General features: G+C 42.2%; 1 protein-coding gene across 5 annotated transcripts in view; it reads left to right on the forward strand.

The window, feature by feature from the left end:
- The window catches only part of usp49 (ubiquitin specific peptidase 49), a 37,303-nt gene that overhangs the window by 8,556 nt on the left and 13,716 nt on the right, over positions 1–15,031 (forward strand). For 4 of the 5 annotated variants that reach the window (XM_057846272.1, XM_057846270.1, XM_057846271.1 and 1 more), the window contains exon 3: positions 11,069–12,537. In XM_057846272.1, the coding sequence (XP_057702255.1) occupies positions 11,137–12,537 (1,401 nt within the window). In that variant the 5' untranslated portion in view covers positions 11,069–11,136. Of the gene's footprint in view, positions 1–1,254; positions 7,977–11,068; positions 12,538–15,031 lie in introns of those variants that run through there. The other variant, XM_057846275.1, reaches the window with a different exon arrangement.

A 15,031-nucleotide genomic window follows, 5' to 3' on the forward strand; every position in this document is an offset into this window, starting at 1 on the left:
GGACTAAGCAACACACTCAGGACATTTTTCAATTAACATGACTTGAAACTACGGCTGGACAACTGAAAGGCAAGGAGCAGTGAACTTTCTCTTCTCCTTTCTCTCTAAAAAATACCTTGCGCACAGAAGAGTACCCTATGCGCAACCACCTGAAGCTTGCCTGTCTCATACACAGATTTCTTTTCGAGTCTTTTGTACATGAGTAAATCTCTCACTCAGTAACTTCCGCTGCCGCCATCCTCAACCTGCGGCGGACGTGTCTTGAATTTTGTTGCGCTAGCAGTGGCTGTCATTAAGTTATTAGCGAAAATCCTCGTTTTTGAACATTTATGAATCGTAATCGAATCGTCATGTGTCGAATCTCGATGAATCTAATAATCGATGTATTGGCACACCGCTACCATCGCGGCTGACTGAGTGTAGCAACGAGCAACTCTCAATAACAGAGGTGTGTCCCAACAATTAGCGCAAAAGCAGCACAAACAAATGGCATCCCTTTGGATCCATTTTGCAGGAAATGGGCGACTGCGAGTCACGTCACCACTCGAAATTAATATCTCAGGCCCCCCATTGACTGCATATTGGACTCGAAGGGGTGCCATTCCTTTGCGCTACGTTGGTGCTAGTTATTTGGACACCTCTGTTACTGAGAGAGTTGCTACGCTCTGTCAGCCGCGGGAGTGAGGATATGGAAAGGCTGCGAGTGATGTCATCACTTGACATTAATATCTCAATATCCATAAGACAATAGCAGCACAAACGAATGGCACCATTTGGGGTCCATTTTGCAATAAATGGAGGGGCTGTGTGACCTCATCACTCGAAATTAATATCTCAATATCTCAAAATGATAGCAGCACAAACTAATTTTTTTACAGCACAAATGAAGCACAAACGACTTGACACCATTTTTAATCAAAATGGGGGGTTGGTAGACCTCAGATTGACCTATAAAGAATTGTAAATATCTCAAAAACGATAGCACAAACAAAACTTTTTACAGTACAAATGTAGCACAAACGATTTACATCATTTTTATATCAATTTGCGTATAACGGGGGCCAACTTCACGGAGTTCGGTGAATCATCAGTCATGTGAAAGCGGATGATTTTCCACGGCACACCAGACATACGGCTACGGCATGGCATAGTAGTGTGCTGCGGCCCTGCTCTAGGACGCTGTAGGCCACAGTTAATCTGATATCAACTTTTGCTGCGTTTACTGCAGTCGAATGTTTGAGTTTCGTGCTTGTAAAGCTTTGAGTCACTCTTGACTGACTGGATGGATTTGCCAGTGGTTGTAACAGAACTACAGCTCCACTTTGACTCAGATACCAGAAAAATTGAGGTTGCGTACTGATATGAGCTGGTATTTTCTCCAAACAGTGTTTGGAACGCTGTAGTTGCACCTGTACAGAAAGTTGATTCTGATATGTTCACAAGTTTATTATTATTATTTTGTACATTTTTAGTTGTTTTTTTTTTTATCTCGTAAACAGGTGAAAATACTGTTGATTTTCATTTAGTCACATAATTCTGCACATTAATAATCACCTAATAATGGTGTACATGATAGTGCACAAATTTCTTCAACTCCCGCCTTCCCTTGACTAAGCAGAGTTGGGAGACTTTAAGGTGGGCTCTCTTATCTCTGGGGTTGAAGTCACGGTGGTGTTTATGAAGCTCTTCGTCGCAGGGGTTGAGATCCACCTGCAGTTCCAGGGATTATTTTTGTTGGCATACATTAGCAACAACACATGGACATTGGGGACAGTGCCACTGAATTTTAAGTAGGGGGCCGAGGGCTGTGTTCCAAGTTCCAACTCTAGAGATATCACACTGGTAAGATTTATTCAGAATGTGGAAGAGTGTCAGTCGGGAAGTCATTTCTCAAATTCAGGAGGAGCAGTGTGGTTTTCGTTCTAGCTGTGGAAATGTGGACCTGCCCTATACCCTCAGTAGGACTCTAAACTGTGCATGCAAGGTCAAAATTAATGGTGGATGAAGAGAGATAATAACAGATCTCTTGATGTGCAGCGGAGTAATTCCCAGCTCGTCTTACACTTTGAATTCTGGTTGTTCAAATCCTGCCTGCTTTGTGCATGGTCTATTTCCTTTTACTGGTTCTCCTTCACTTACTAAAGCTGCACATTCAGAAATAGAGGACCATGAAAAAAAATTAAGGTGACGGACTAATTTCATTTAGTACGCCAATTTGTTGCTGCAAGCGATCGAGTCCTCCTCAAGGTAAAAACACATGATTACAACTAGTCGACATCAAGTTGTAAACATAATTTATGGGAGGAAAAACCATGTCAACTACTTTGTACAACCTCTACACATGTTGTCAATAGGGATGTCCCAATGCTCTTTTTCTTTTCATACGTCGATCCGATTTGACCAAATATGTTTTGCCGATTTGGATTTTGATGCCGATCCAATACCCATATTTATCAACCAGTAAAAATGAAAAAATTAATGCAACAAGTAAATTACCAATCCCATTTTTTGTATTCAAGTGTCTACGACAGAAATGCTCCGTTTAGAAATATTACATGTTGCTTTGTTACTCATTAATTAGTAAAGAGAAGTAGTCCCGCTCAGCGGACATGTTTGCTGAATGGTTTGATCAGATCCGATCTTGTGATCAAATCTGTTACTGTTCCATACTCCAAATATAACTGTTGGACGCCGATACTGAGTGTCTGATCGGGACATCATGAATAGTTGCTTAATTTTAAGATGCTTTTTAATGTTTTAAATTAGATAGTTATCTCCTATTCTTAGGCGTGGCTTGTTCATTTTTTATTTCAATACAAGCAGTATCTAATTTAAATTCCGTAGCAGCGCAATGTGAGGGGCTGATAAAAGTGAAGGTTGTCGTTTTGCTGAGAAATAGACATGGCAATCACATCAAAATTTGGGCCTCTGGGAAGCTGTTGACCCTTGTGAATTACTGTAATTAAAGATTGATGATGGGGAACAGGCAGAATTGATAGGCGTTTGTGGTGCACTAAGGGCTTTGGACTTTTAAGCTCCGAGCTCATTAGATGGAAGCATTCAAGAAATGATGGATGAGTGAGATACAGCTGTTGTTTTTTATCTGATTTATTAAAAAAGAAAGCATGCCAAAACGTTCAAGTACAGTCAGGAGTGGAACATCAAAAACAGTGTTGGACATTTGCCCAAAGTCAGATTAGATGGGCTCCATCTTCCAATACCCAGAAAAGGATCTGTCATATAAAACAGATGACTGGATTAACCAATAGTTATTACCCCTGGGAATCGGCGGCGAAAGAGCGTTGATTCCCTGGAGAACAACCCTCATTCTGCGGAGAACAATTCTTGATTCCACAGGTTTTTATCCCATAGGCCTTACACAAACTTGAGCCACCTTATCTGAGTCAACTCAATACGGAAGAGCAGCGGCTCTACTCCAAGCCATTCCAGGATAATCGAGCTTCTCACCTTATCTCTAAGGAAGAGCCCGAACACCCAACAAAGTAAACTCATTACGGCCGCTTGTATCCGGGATCCCATTCTTTTGGCCATGACCAACATCTCATGTCCGTAGGTGAAGGTAGGAACGTAGCGTGACCATTAAATAGAGAACTTTACCTCTCAGCTCAGTTACTTCTTCACCACGACGGACCGATACAGAGTCCACGTAATTGCAGATGCAGCACCGATTCATCTGTCGCTCTCCTGCTCCATCCTTCGTTCACTCATAAATAGGACCCCAACAATTGTACACGTAACGTGTGTTTAAAGGGTATGACAACACCTGGGGAAATGGTAATATTCCATCATTTATCCATAAACGCATGCCTTTTGGATTCATATCATGCCACTTCACGTAATTACACACATCGCAACACCAAGAAAATGATAGAAATTTGGATCGATTGTCAAGTTAAAAGGACCCGCCCCCGAGATCCCGGAAATCTAGCATATTGTGTGAGTGACGTCACGACAAGGAAACAACCAGCTCAGTGCTTAGTACTGAATGGCAGCGATGATGGCGGACAATTTTGTTTCTAGTTGCAGCGACGAATCCGACGTAACGAACAATCTTCTAATGGTGACGAGGAGAGTTATGAACCTTTCTTTGGTGTTTTGGGTTATCAATTTGAGCCCAAACGAAAGCCATTGCAGCCTAATGAAAGGATCATTGAGGGGAGCAATCACACTGATGAAACACCGGCAACATATCTTGTGGGAAACACCGAATGGTTTGTTTTGCATTTCTTTTTGTGAAGCTGATACACCGTGACCGCAAAATAATGTAATGTATAGAATAATTATCATTTATTGTGCTATCATTGGTTTTCTCTCTGCCAACAGACACAAATATGAATGGGATTAGAGGATTTGTTCTATATATTTTACGAGCGATAATTTATACGTGTCCAGTCCTATATCCAATGCGTGATATGTTTTTATTATAAAAGAGTACACACTCTGGCCATTTCGAGCTTGGCTGCTCCGCTCCTTTGGTTAGCCTGGGGTGGTCTCATCAGAACCAGTCATCGTCCTCTTTCTTGATATCTCGGGACATTTAGGTGGCTGCGCGTGTATGGTGGGCACCGCATCTGCTTTCATCAGCAATTTCTTAGCAAAACCTGATTTCATTTGTCCATAGTTCGAATAGCTTTCAGGTGTAAAATGCGCACCACACAAAACCTTGCCGGAGGGTGGGTGTGCAAAATTAGCCCTCTTAGCACGGACAAACTTTACTCATTATCTGCGTAGTCCAGCTGTTTTTCTCGCGTTCGGGAACTCATGGGTACTACATTGCGACAAATGGCAATTTGTAGACCACATAGAATGACAGGTTTGAACCATTTTAGCGATTTTTTTGATAAAACACGAACGCAACTCTCTCGTCGATAAACAACGATGGCACCTGCCTCGACCTTTCGTTTCCTTGTTATGACGTCTCCGCCCCATTCGGCTGTTTCCGAAGTACTTTAGGAAATGTTCGTAATTTTCGATCTATTTTCGATAATTGCTCATGAATGTGATTTATTTTTTTGTTAACTTTATTAATATTTGTTATCTTGCCACATAACGGTTCTATTGATATCTCACAGTCCCTTAGTGTTTTAATACCCTTTAAAAGGAAAAAAAATTAACATTTTTATTTTGGCGATATACACCGGAAAAGATCATTTCCATTATTTTCCAAAACCAAACAAATTGGAGGTCTACCAAGTGTAAAAATTTAATAATGCAAACACTGAACTTCATTGAAATGCCTAAAGGTTGTTTATTGAATCACACAAATAAAAAATAATAGCTTCAGAAGTGTCTAAATTTCCTAGACTCAGAAAAATCTTATAACATTGAATAAAAGGTTAAATAAGTAGCTCTCATTAAAAAAAAAAAAAAAATGTCGTTCCAAAAAAGAAATAAAGTTTTAAACTTGTCACTGTCCCACTGTGCCGCCGTCAAAATGCGAATTGTTTTTAAACAAGAATTACGGAGAAAAATGCTAGTCTTTATTAAATGCTTCATTGAGTGAGTACAGTCAAATCCGCTCACTGCTGAGAGCAGCCGCGCACACACACAAGCAATGAGTTGTCATAGCACACCAGCTAAACGATGATTGACACATTCAGCGTCTATGAAGGTAGCGCTGCCCAGCTTCTCTGGCAAGTTTAAAGCTTCACTGCCTATCAATCATCGTTTACTTTAACAAACAAAACTCTCAGTGCACTGCTGACCAAGAAAAGAACCAGGAAGCTGTACGAGCATGAAGCAGGAAAACAAATATATTTTTTAATTAAAAACCCGATTTTTTTTACCTGATTCCGATCCTGTGAAAAATGTCGCGATCCCTCATGCCTATCCCTAGTTTTAAATTGACTTTTTCATATGGGCCGGTCGGATTAAAAAAAGGCTGATACCAATATACGTCAAATTACCAAATATTGGCCCGATAAAATAGCCGACCGATATATCTGTGTGTCTCCACTTTTTAGATGTTGTGTCATCTCATCAACATAATACCGATATAGTTAAAATTGACAACCAACTCCTGCAATAACGTTCCGTTTTCATAAAGTCGGATGTCTGAGAGCTGGAAGCAGCGAGAAGTATGGCGGAGGCAGCTGCCTCCAAATTTAATATGTGGGAAAAACCCTGCATTCATTCTGTGGTCACATCATCTAATCCAGGGATTCTCTAAAGTGGGTGACGCCTTCCAGGCCAAGTAAACTTCAGTTCTTCGATATTCAACACACTTGTATTTTATTATTGTGCTGTGCAATGCATCAAACTTGAGTCTAACATGTTGACAGATAGATTTTATTAACAGACTCAGGGTCCAAGCCACAGCCATACAATACAAGGAAAGGATTAAACAAGACTAAAAACAAAATAACAATAAAATGAAATAAACTACAGTGATACAAAACTAGGTCATCTAGTGACCCACTTTTAAAAGGCATGTATACCAGTGCTTCCAAAACAGTGAAAAGCAGCGTGTAGAACTGTGCAAAATGTTAGTCAGGCCCAAGACAATCACATTTTTAGAACACTTCAAACGATCAATAAAATTAAACATCAGCACCCTTAGGATGGCCTGGAGAGTATTCACCCGAGTAGCCACAAACTTTTCAGAGGCAATGCACCACTTGGGCCTCGTCAACAAGATTCTCAGAGAGTCATGGTAGGCCACATGCAGTCTCTGAAAACTTATCTTATTGTAATTTGACCACAGTTGCGCAGTGTAGAGGGGAGTACAATAGGCCTTGAACAGGGCGAGCTTGACCTCATCAGAGCACTGACCAAATTTTCGGCAGAGAACATTGGCTTGGACATATAATGAGCGACACTGTCGAAATATGTCCTCTTTGTCTGTCAGAGTGTCCGTGAGCATATGACCAAGGTATTTTTACCTGACCACAGGGCTTTAAAACTTGACCAAACAACTTCAGATCAGGGAAAACCAACTGTTTGCCCTCTTCGGTTCTTAAAATCATAATAACACTCTTTGATTCATTGTATTTAATGTTGTATAGCTCCCCTTACCCGGAACACACATTGAGTAGCTGCTGCACCCCAGCTGAGCTTGGGCTAAGTAGCACACAATCATCTGCATACATCAGAAGGTTCACCACCAACCCACCAACCATGCAACCAGTTTTACACTTACTTAACAGTTCTGACAGTTCATTCATATAAAAATTGAATAAAATCGGCGGTAGGATGCTCCCCTGTCTGACCCTATTGCTAACTTGGAGGGGCGCCGCTATACAGCCGTTCCACTTCACCTGCATAGTTTGATGAGTATACCAATATAAAGAATTCTTATAATGTCATTGGGAACCCCTGCTTGGCCTAATTTCCTATACAACTTCCCATGGTTCACACGATTAAAGGCTTTGGAAGCGTCTAGAAATTCACATGAACATAGAGAAGTTTTTCCTCATATAGATATTGGCCAATACTTTTAGAGCATAAATACACATGTCTGTGCCACATCTAGGTTTAAAACCAAACTGATTATCTGTGGAGCATATTAGTGTATTAAGTTTAACTCTCTCCAGTACGAGGAGATCAAATACCTTAGAAAGAACACTAGCAAGGCCGATGGGTCTGTAGTTGTCCGAGCTGCTCACTTTCCCTGCTTTATCTTTGATGACAGGGACTAGCAGCACCGACATCATAGTCGGGAAGACAGCCGTGAACCATAAAGGAAATAAAGCAGAGTGCAAGAAGTGGAACAAGCGTCGGACTACCTTGTACCCGTATAAGCTGTTCGGCAGATATAGAATCCATGCCTGTGGACTTATTAACTGATAAGATTTTGATAACTTCAAACACCTCATGGGTCTTAATTGTGCACACCTCTCCGATATTGCCCACTTGATAGGGTTCAGTTGGGACAAAAGTTAAAAAGATTTTCATAATGCTGTCACCAGAAAGCAGCAATAGCATTTGCACCAGAGAAGCCATCTATCGAGAGCAAGGTAAGCAGGGCTTGCAATGATTAGCAAGCCTCAGCTCCTTCCAAAAGAATTTCCTGTTTTTACAAAGAAGCTTCTTGGCCATGGAGTCGGCCCTCAATGTTTGCTCGTTCTTTTTAATGTACCGTAAAGCATATTTATATTTTGCATTCAAATATAGGGCCCTGCCTGGGTCTACCTGCCAAAGGCCAAGCCTTGGCAGCTTCACATGCTTCTGCATAAAATTCAGCGACATAAGTGTTCCAGCCAGGCCTAACTCTACCAGTACTCCACCTTTTAGGTGTACAGCAAGTAGAGCTGACACAATGTCATTGTACATTTCCATGACATCTGTTTTATGGCTAGGGTTACTGCAGTTATTCTTTCTACGCATGACTGCTTCCTTGGGCAGATATATGTTGCTCAGCTGTACATTGGTGTCAGACATATAGGAAGTAACGTAATCGTCGCTTTAACAGTATTTGGGACATTAGCAAAACTAATAACCATCTTCACAGGGATGTGATCTGAAGTAGACATGTTATATAAAATTTCCATCTTTGCCAGGAAAGTGTGAGCATCCACTGTTGAGATACAATGATCTAACCAAAATGTGGTGTGCCATGCTTCACTTGTATGGGTGTAGCTACCAGAAGGCAGGAGCCACCTACTAGACAGAACCAACCCATTATCCCGACAGCGATAATTCAGGTGGTTAGCAAACAAGGAGCCGCTACCTGAAATGTCAGCATTAAAATTTCCAACTATAAAAATATTAGTGAATTGCACATGCATTAAAAATGAGCTAATAAATGCCATCTTATCCACAAAATCGTCAACATTATCACGACATTCATATGGGGTATAAACATTTAAAATAAATTACTTGTCAGACTGGGCCAGGTGTACAGCAGTGCACCAATCTACACCAAGTCTAAGGACATTACCAACAGCGTCCAGCCTTTTGTTCCATATAACTGCCACACCACCAGGAATTCTGCCTCTTCTCATTCCCAAACTGAGATCAGTAGAGGACTCACCAGAGCCATGAAAGTTATCATTGAGCATATTTAGCCCTTTTAGGTCCTGCTTAGCCAGAAAAGTTTCCTGTAGGCGCAGAATGTCACAGTGCTCCAACAACTGGTCCACAAAAATGCAGCGAGCTTTATCCTCCACGCTCTGTCCCAAGCGCAGGCAACAACAGTTATAAAAGAGGACGTTTAGATCTATAGCAACATTAGACATTAGCTTGAGAGCCAGACACAAGCGCATTTACACCTCCAGCTAATGGACGAGCAGCATCAGCAGATTTATGAGGTTCATAAAAGTGCCGAACGAACGCTCCCTCCGGCCAGAGCTCCGTGTTATACATGTCACCAATCTCCTGGCACTCAGCAGAAATTTTAAATGACGCATGTCTGCTATTTACAGTTGCGATCTTATGGCATTACACCTCTCTGCAAAGTTTCATCTCAAGGTGAGCACGTAGAGTTTCGGCGTCTAACCCAGGAGAGAACTTGGTAGCAAAAACACCAGTTTCGTTTTGACCACTTTGATATTCCCTGATGATCCAGTACCAACGATAACTTTGCCAGATTGCCTTGGCACCGTTGGCAGATTACTGGCACGTGAACCTCGTGTGGCAGGGGCCGTTACAGTACGCTTCTGCTGACTTGTCCTCACAACGCGGTTCCAGTTTGGGGATTCGGGATGAGACGTCGTCGGCCTGATGTAGCAGTCTAGGTAGCCCCCTCCACAGCCACCGGCGGCAACGCGGGCAGCTGTCCTCCACAGAGTTCGCTTCCTGTCCCCGCTGCTGAGCTGCGGCTTACGTCCACGAAGCGCAGATTTTCACTGGTTTGAGCGTGCAGATGCAGCACACTTTTCATAGCTTTCCGGAGAAGGCTACAACATTCATGTTTGAAAAAGTCACTGGTGGTAGCTCATCAAGATAGTGCGAGACAAACAGTGGGACATTGTCGCCACACTAGTTCAGCACTTAAGTCAGCTTCTTATATTATTTACGTACTTCTGCGCACCTTTGTGCGAGATATTGTGCCACGTAGTAGGACAGAGCTCAAACAGCGTCTTTTTTGAGGGTTCAATCCAATCTGAGTCGAAACAGTTAGTAGCCAAAATGACAATTTCATAGTGACTTAAAATCCTTATTTTCATGGCCATGAAGTTTAAAAGTTCATCCTTCACTATGATTTTGCCGTTAGCAGTCCGTAAAACATGAGGTTTTAAATGAACTCGGGCAAAAGCTGGAGCTCCTGCGGGGCAACCTGCTGTGCCGTCCGCCATCTTGATACTACCCAAGGAACTGGAAGACTTCATATTTTAAATAATCCACATTTTTAAAAAATTCTAAAAAAAAAAAAAAAAAAAGAAATACAGTTTCTGGGTGCATTTACCTAATTTTCGGACTATAAAGCAAACCTGACTATAAGCCGTCACCCACCAGATTTGACACGAAAAGAGCATTTGTTCATAGATAAGCCGCGCTGGACTATATATTAACTGGTAACACTTAATTTGACAGCAGCATTATACCACTGTCATTAGATCAAATGAACCACCTTGAAGCTTTGAACCAAATGGCTGCAAAGCTTCATTGCTTCAAGAAGCTTCATTTGGCCATCACTGCTACCTTGGGGGAGACTGTCAGCCTCTGCTGCCACCTGCTGTCAACACTGTTGCTGTTCAACATGCCTCCAAGCATGCATTTTAGCGCTACAGATGTAAATAATAATCAAATTTTATGTTCTGTGCTAATTATTTCTTCAGTTACTGTTCCAGTTGTTTCATTAATTTCTAGTTATGGTATTTGGTAATACTCTTGTTTGTCTGTGGCGCCATAAGACTGTCATTAGACACTCATAAATATGACATGACACTGTCATGAGCATTAATGAAAATTATCTCACTTTTGAATCCATGCAAAAGAGCCGAGCTGGACATAAATAGAGTTAATGACATAATTTGCCAGATGACACTGAATGATAGGCTATTACCTTTCACTATTGATCAATATGTAGTAGAAAACCAGAGAAGTTATAAAGTTTATTCTTAAAGAAACCCATAATCTAATGAAGACTTGTGATTGCAACTTGTAGAATGACTTGCTGCTCAACTAGAGGACCTGCGTCCCACCACTGAGGGCCCCCCATGTGCATGCGGAGAGATGGATCGCTGTAAGCACGTGGTGCGCCTTCGCCTGGGCCACGACCACTCCATCCTCAATCCCCAGAAATGGCACTGCGTGGACTGCAGCACCACAGATTCGGTGTGGGCTTGCCTCAAGTGCTCCCATGTGGCCTGCGGGCGCTTCATGGAGGAGCACTCGCTCAAACACTTTCAGGAGTCTCACCACCCGTTGGCCATGGAGGTGCGCGAGTTGGATGTCTTCTGCTTCGCCTGCGGAGACTATGTACTCAACGACAATGCAGAGGGAGACCTCAAGCTCCTCCGCGGGGCCCTCTCCACCGTTCGGAGCCCCGGTACACGCTCGCTACGCTCCTCAGCTTGGCGGGTATACACCCACCGAGGCGGTGAAAGTGGGCCCCAGCCTGCCATGCAGCTAGCTTTGCGTCACAGGAGGAAATCCCTCCTTGCCAAGATGCTTCAGAGGTGGATGAGCAAACACCAAGAGCTGCAGGCGGAGCGGCAAGAGAAGCTGGAAGAGGCTAGAAGACAAAAGAAAGAGGTGAAAAGGAGACTCTTGGAAGAGCTGGGCAACGTCCCTCCCAGAAAGAGCGCTCGGCTTCTTACTCAGGCGCCCCGTTCAACCATCACACTCATTCCTTGTAAGTTTCGAGACCCTCCGGAACGCCTACCTCCAGCTCCTGCTCCTCCTAAGAAGCCTTCCCTTCTCGCCTTGTCACGAAAGCCGCCCCCGAACGGAAAATCCGCAAAACTGAGGCGGTACTACTCGACCCACTCGACGAACCGCCGTCGGTTGGCACCAGGGGTAACCGGTCTGCGTAATCTGGGGAACACGTGCTACATGAACTCCATCTTGCAAGTGCTAAGCCACTTGCAGAAATTCAGGGAGTGTTTTCTCACTTTGGACCTGTGTGAGACCGAGGAGCTCCTGGCCAAAACCAACCATTCGCACGGCATGAAGGCAATGGCCGGAAGCGTGGTCAGCAGTGGTAATGCGCCGCTGACCTCCTGCCCCCTGGGCCGCGTGGGAAATCTGACTTTGGGCAAAAAAGAAAGTATCCCGCCTACCCCGCAGACTGCCGAGTTGGTCCAACCCAAAGAGCCTCGTTGCTCCACCCGCCAACAGATGTCTCTGTGCCATGAGTTGCATACACTTTTCAGGGTCATGTGGTCAGGCCGCTGGTCTTTGGTGTCTCCCTTCGCCATGCTGCACTCCGTGTGGAACCTCATCCCGGCTTTCCGCGGCTACGACCAGCAGGACGCGCAGGAGTTCCTGTGCGAGCTGCTGGACAAGGTGCAGCAGGAGCTGGACACGGAGGGCTCCAAGCGCCGGATCGTCATCCCCATCACCAAAAGGAAGCTGTCCAAACAAGTGCTCAAGGTGCTCAACACCATCTTTCACGGGCAGCTACTCAGCCAGGTGAGTGTGGCTGCATGAACGAGGCTTTGAGCATTTGCAAAGTCAGATCTCCTAACCTTTACAACACACGCTACAAAGAATACCCACACAGAATATGAAATTAAATGTTTTCCTTGCGCTCTGGAGCCACCAATTTTACTCTGTTAAGAAATGTTAAGAATACCTTCTTTTTAGTGCCTGTAGTGCTGCAACGATTAATGGATTAACTCGGGTAATTCGATAAGAAAAAAGCTTCGAATCATATTTTGCTGCTTCGAGGATTCGTTTAGAGTGGCGTTATTATAGTTTGTTTTGAAAGTGTTTGCATTCTGTTTTATTGATTTGGGTGGATACACGGCCCTCTAGTGGCAACAGTGAATATGCCATAACTTGTCTAACATGGCTGAATCCAGTTGCTCCCTGTTAAGACCAACATAAGGTGAGTTATTGTTTGAGCTAACATGTTTGTTTATGTATTCATTATTTAGTATAGAATTATATTTTGCAGTTTTTTATGGGAATATGTGTTTGAACGATTTGTGAAGAGCATTGCAAAACAAAAGTTAGCAATTTATAGCATTTAAGCTAGCGGACTTTTGCTATGCAAGTTAGCTAATTGTTCTTTTGTTGTGCTTAGATCCTCATTTATTTTTTTTCATACAGTTTGGGGCTAAACTCAGGTATTCTAGTTTAGTTTTAAATTCATTTATTGCTTTGTAAAATGAATGTGCAATTCTGCATAGTTTGAAGAAACACTCAGGTATTTTATATTTGCATTTAATGTTCTTTTGAAAGTGTAATCTTAGCAAGCCAAAATAAATGTTATTGCAGGCATAAACACTTATTTCTTCGTTTTACATATCCTAAAATTTATTCTGCAACGCAATAAATGTTGGTTATCCGATAACTTGATTATTCGAACTAATTCATTGATAGAATAATCGTTTACCTAAATTATCAATAGCTGTTTCAATTTAAGTGTCCAAGAAAAGACCTAAAATAGTTACTTATATAGGGTTAAAGGTCTTTAGTGTCAACTTTTGAATAGCCGTCCACTGTAGTGACCACTGTCCCTGAAATGGTTAAATAGTGTTGTCATAAAGCACAGGTGTCAAACCGATTCCAGAAAGGGCCAAGTGGGTGCTGGATTTCGTTCCAACCGATACCGCGCAGAGAGTTTAACCAATTAACTTCCTGCTGAAACAAGCAGCACCTGACAAAGTTTAACTGATTACACATGTAAAAGATCTAATTGGTGAAAAGGTGTCCTCTTCATTGGTTGGAAAGCAAACCTGCACCCATTTGGCCCTTTCTGGAATCGGTTTGACACCTGTGTCATAAAGGATTAAGGGTAAGATATTTATGTAAAGGTTGGACAGGAGTAACGCATGCTAAAAGTAAGTTTAAGGTTATGTCGAAGAACCTTCTTCAAGCATATTTAGAAGTGAAACGGTCTTCCAAGTGCTCAGCTTTCTCACATAGGTTGGGAAAAGAAAGTTCCCATTTAAAAAAAAAAAAAAAAAAAAAAAAAAAAGCATCCAGAAACACCCATTGTGCCTTTTTGTTTAAAATAACAATATCCGGTTTGGAGGTATTTGTTTCATGCCAGCAATTCCTTCTCTCCTTGCCATCACAAGCAGTGTCTTCATTTCATAGCTTTATATTGCTTGGCTGCACTGCTCCCAGGACATGTATTTGGATCTAACCTTTTTTGTTGTTGTGGGTCCAATCAAATTTCAGCATCAGTGTAATATGTCAATCTAATCTGCCCAGTGCCTTTTGAATCAGGAATGCTGGCCTGTTGAACAATATTAACAATTGGACAGCAGTGTTGTTTTTGGCAGCCATTTTAATTTTCTTCTTAGTCTTTTGGACAAAAATAATTATTGTCTTTATTGGTCTTAGTCATATTTTAGTTACTTCAAAATGTTTTCTTCTATGAACGTCAAAAGTTTTAGTCCATGAATAAATAAATAAAAAAAGGTTTCCAACAATTTCGAATTATTATGACGGATGAGCACGTAACCGTAGAGTCTACAAGGATATCACCATTTTCATGATGATAATACACGCTCAGCAGGAAAACAGCACATTATTTGCAATTAATTAAACTCACCTGGATGCAACGAACTGTATGTGAAATGTTTTCCAAGAGTTTAAGAAGACACTGAATCACTGCGCTGAATGCTGATGCTAATGCGAACACCATGCTAACTCTAAAAGTTAGTTTAGTGTGTGTGATAATCACTCAGCATTGACCTTTAAAGGCTAAAGCAACATGGCATATTAAGCCAAGATAAGATAGCAAAACTTACCAAGCAGCACCTGACACATGTTTCACAAAATGGGCACAGGCTTACTCACAGGCTGGTGAGTAAGAGGTGCAGCACGTCACATGAGTGACACAACCAAACACTGCTAAATGCCATCTAACTACACATAAAATAAGAAAATATTAGGGCTGTCAAAATTACCGCGTTAACGGGCGGTAATTAATTTTTTTAATTAATCACTA

The sequence above is a fragment of the Corythoichthys intestinalis genome, chromosome 9 (genome assembly GCF_030265065.1).
Source record: "Corythoichthys intestinalis isolate RoL2023-P3 chromosome 9, ASM3026506v1, whole genome shotgun sequence".
Lineage (NCBI taxonomy): Eukaryota > Metazoa > Chordata > Actinopteri > Syngnathiformes > Syngnathidae > Corythoichthys > Corythoichthys intestinalis.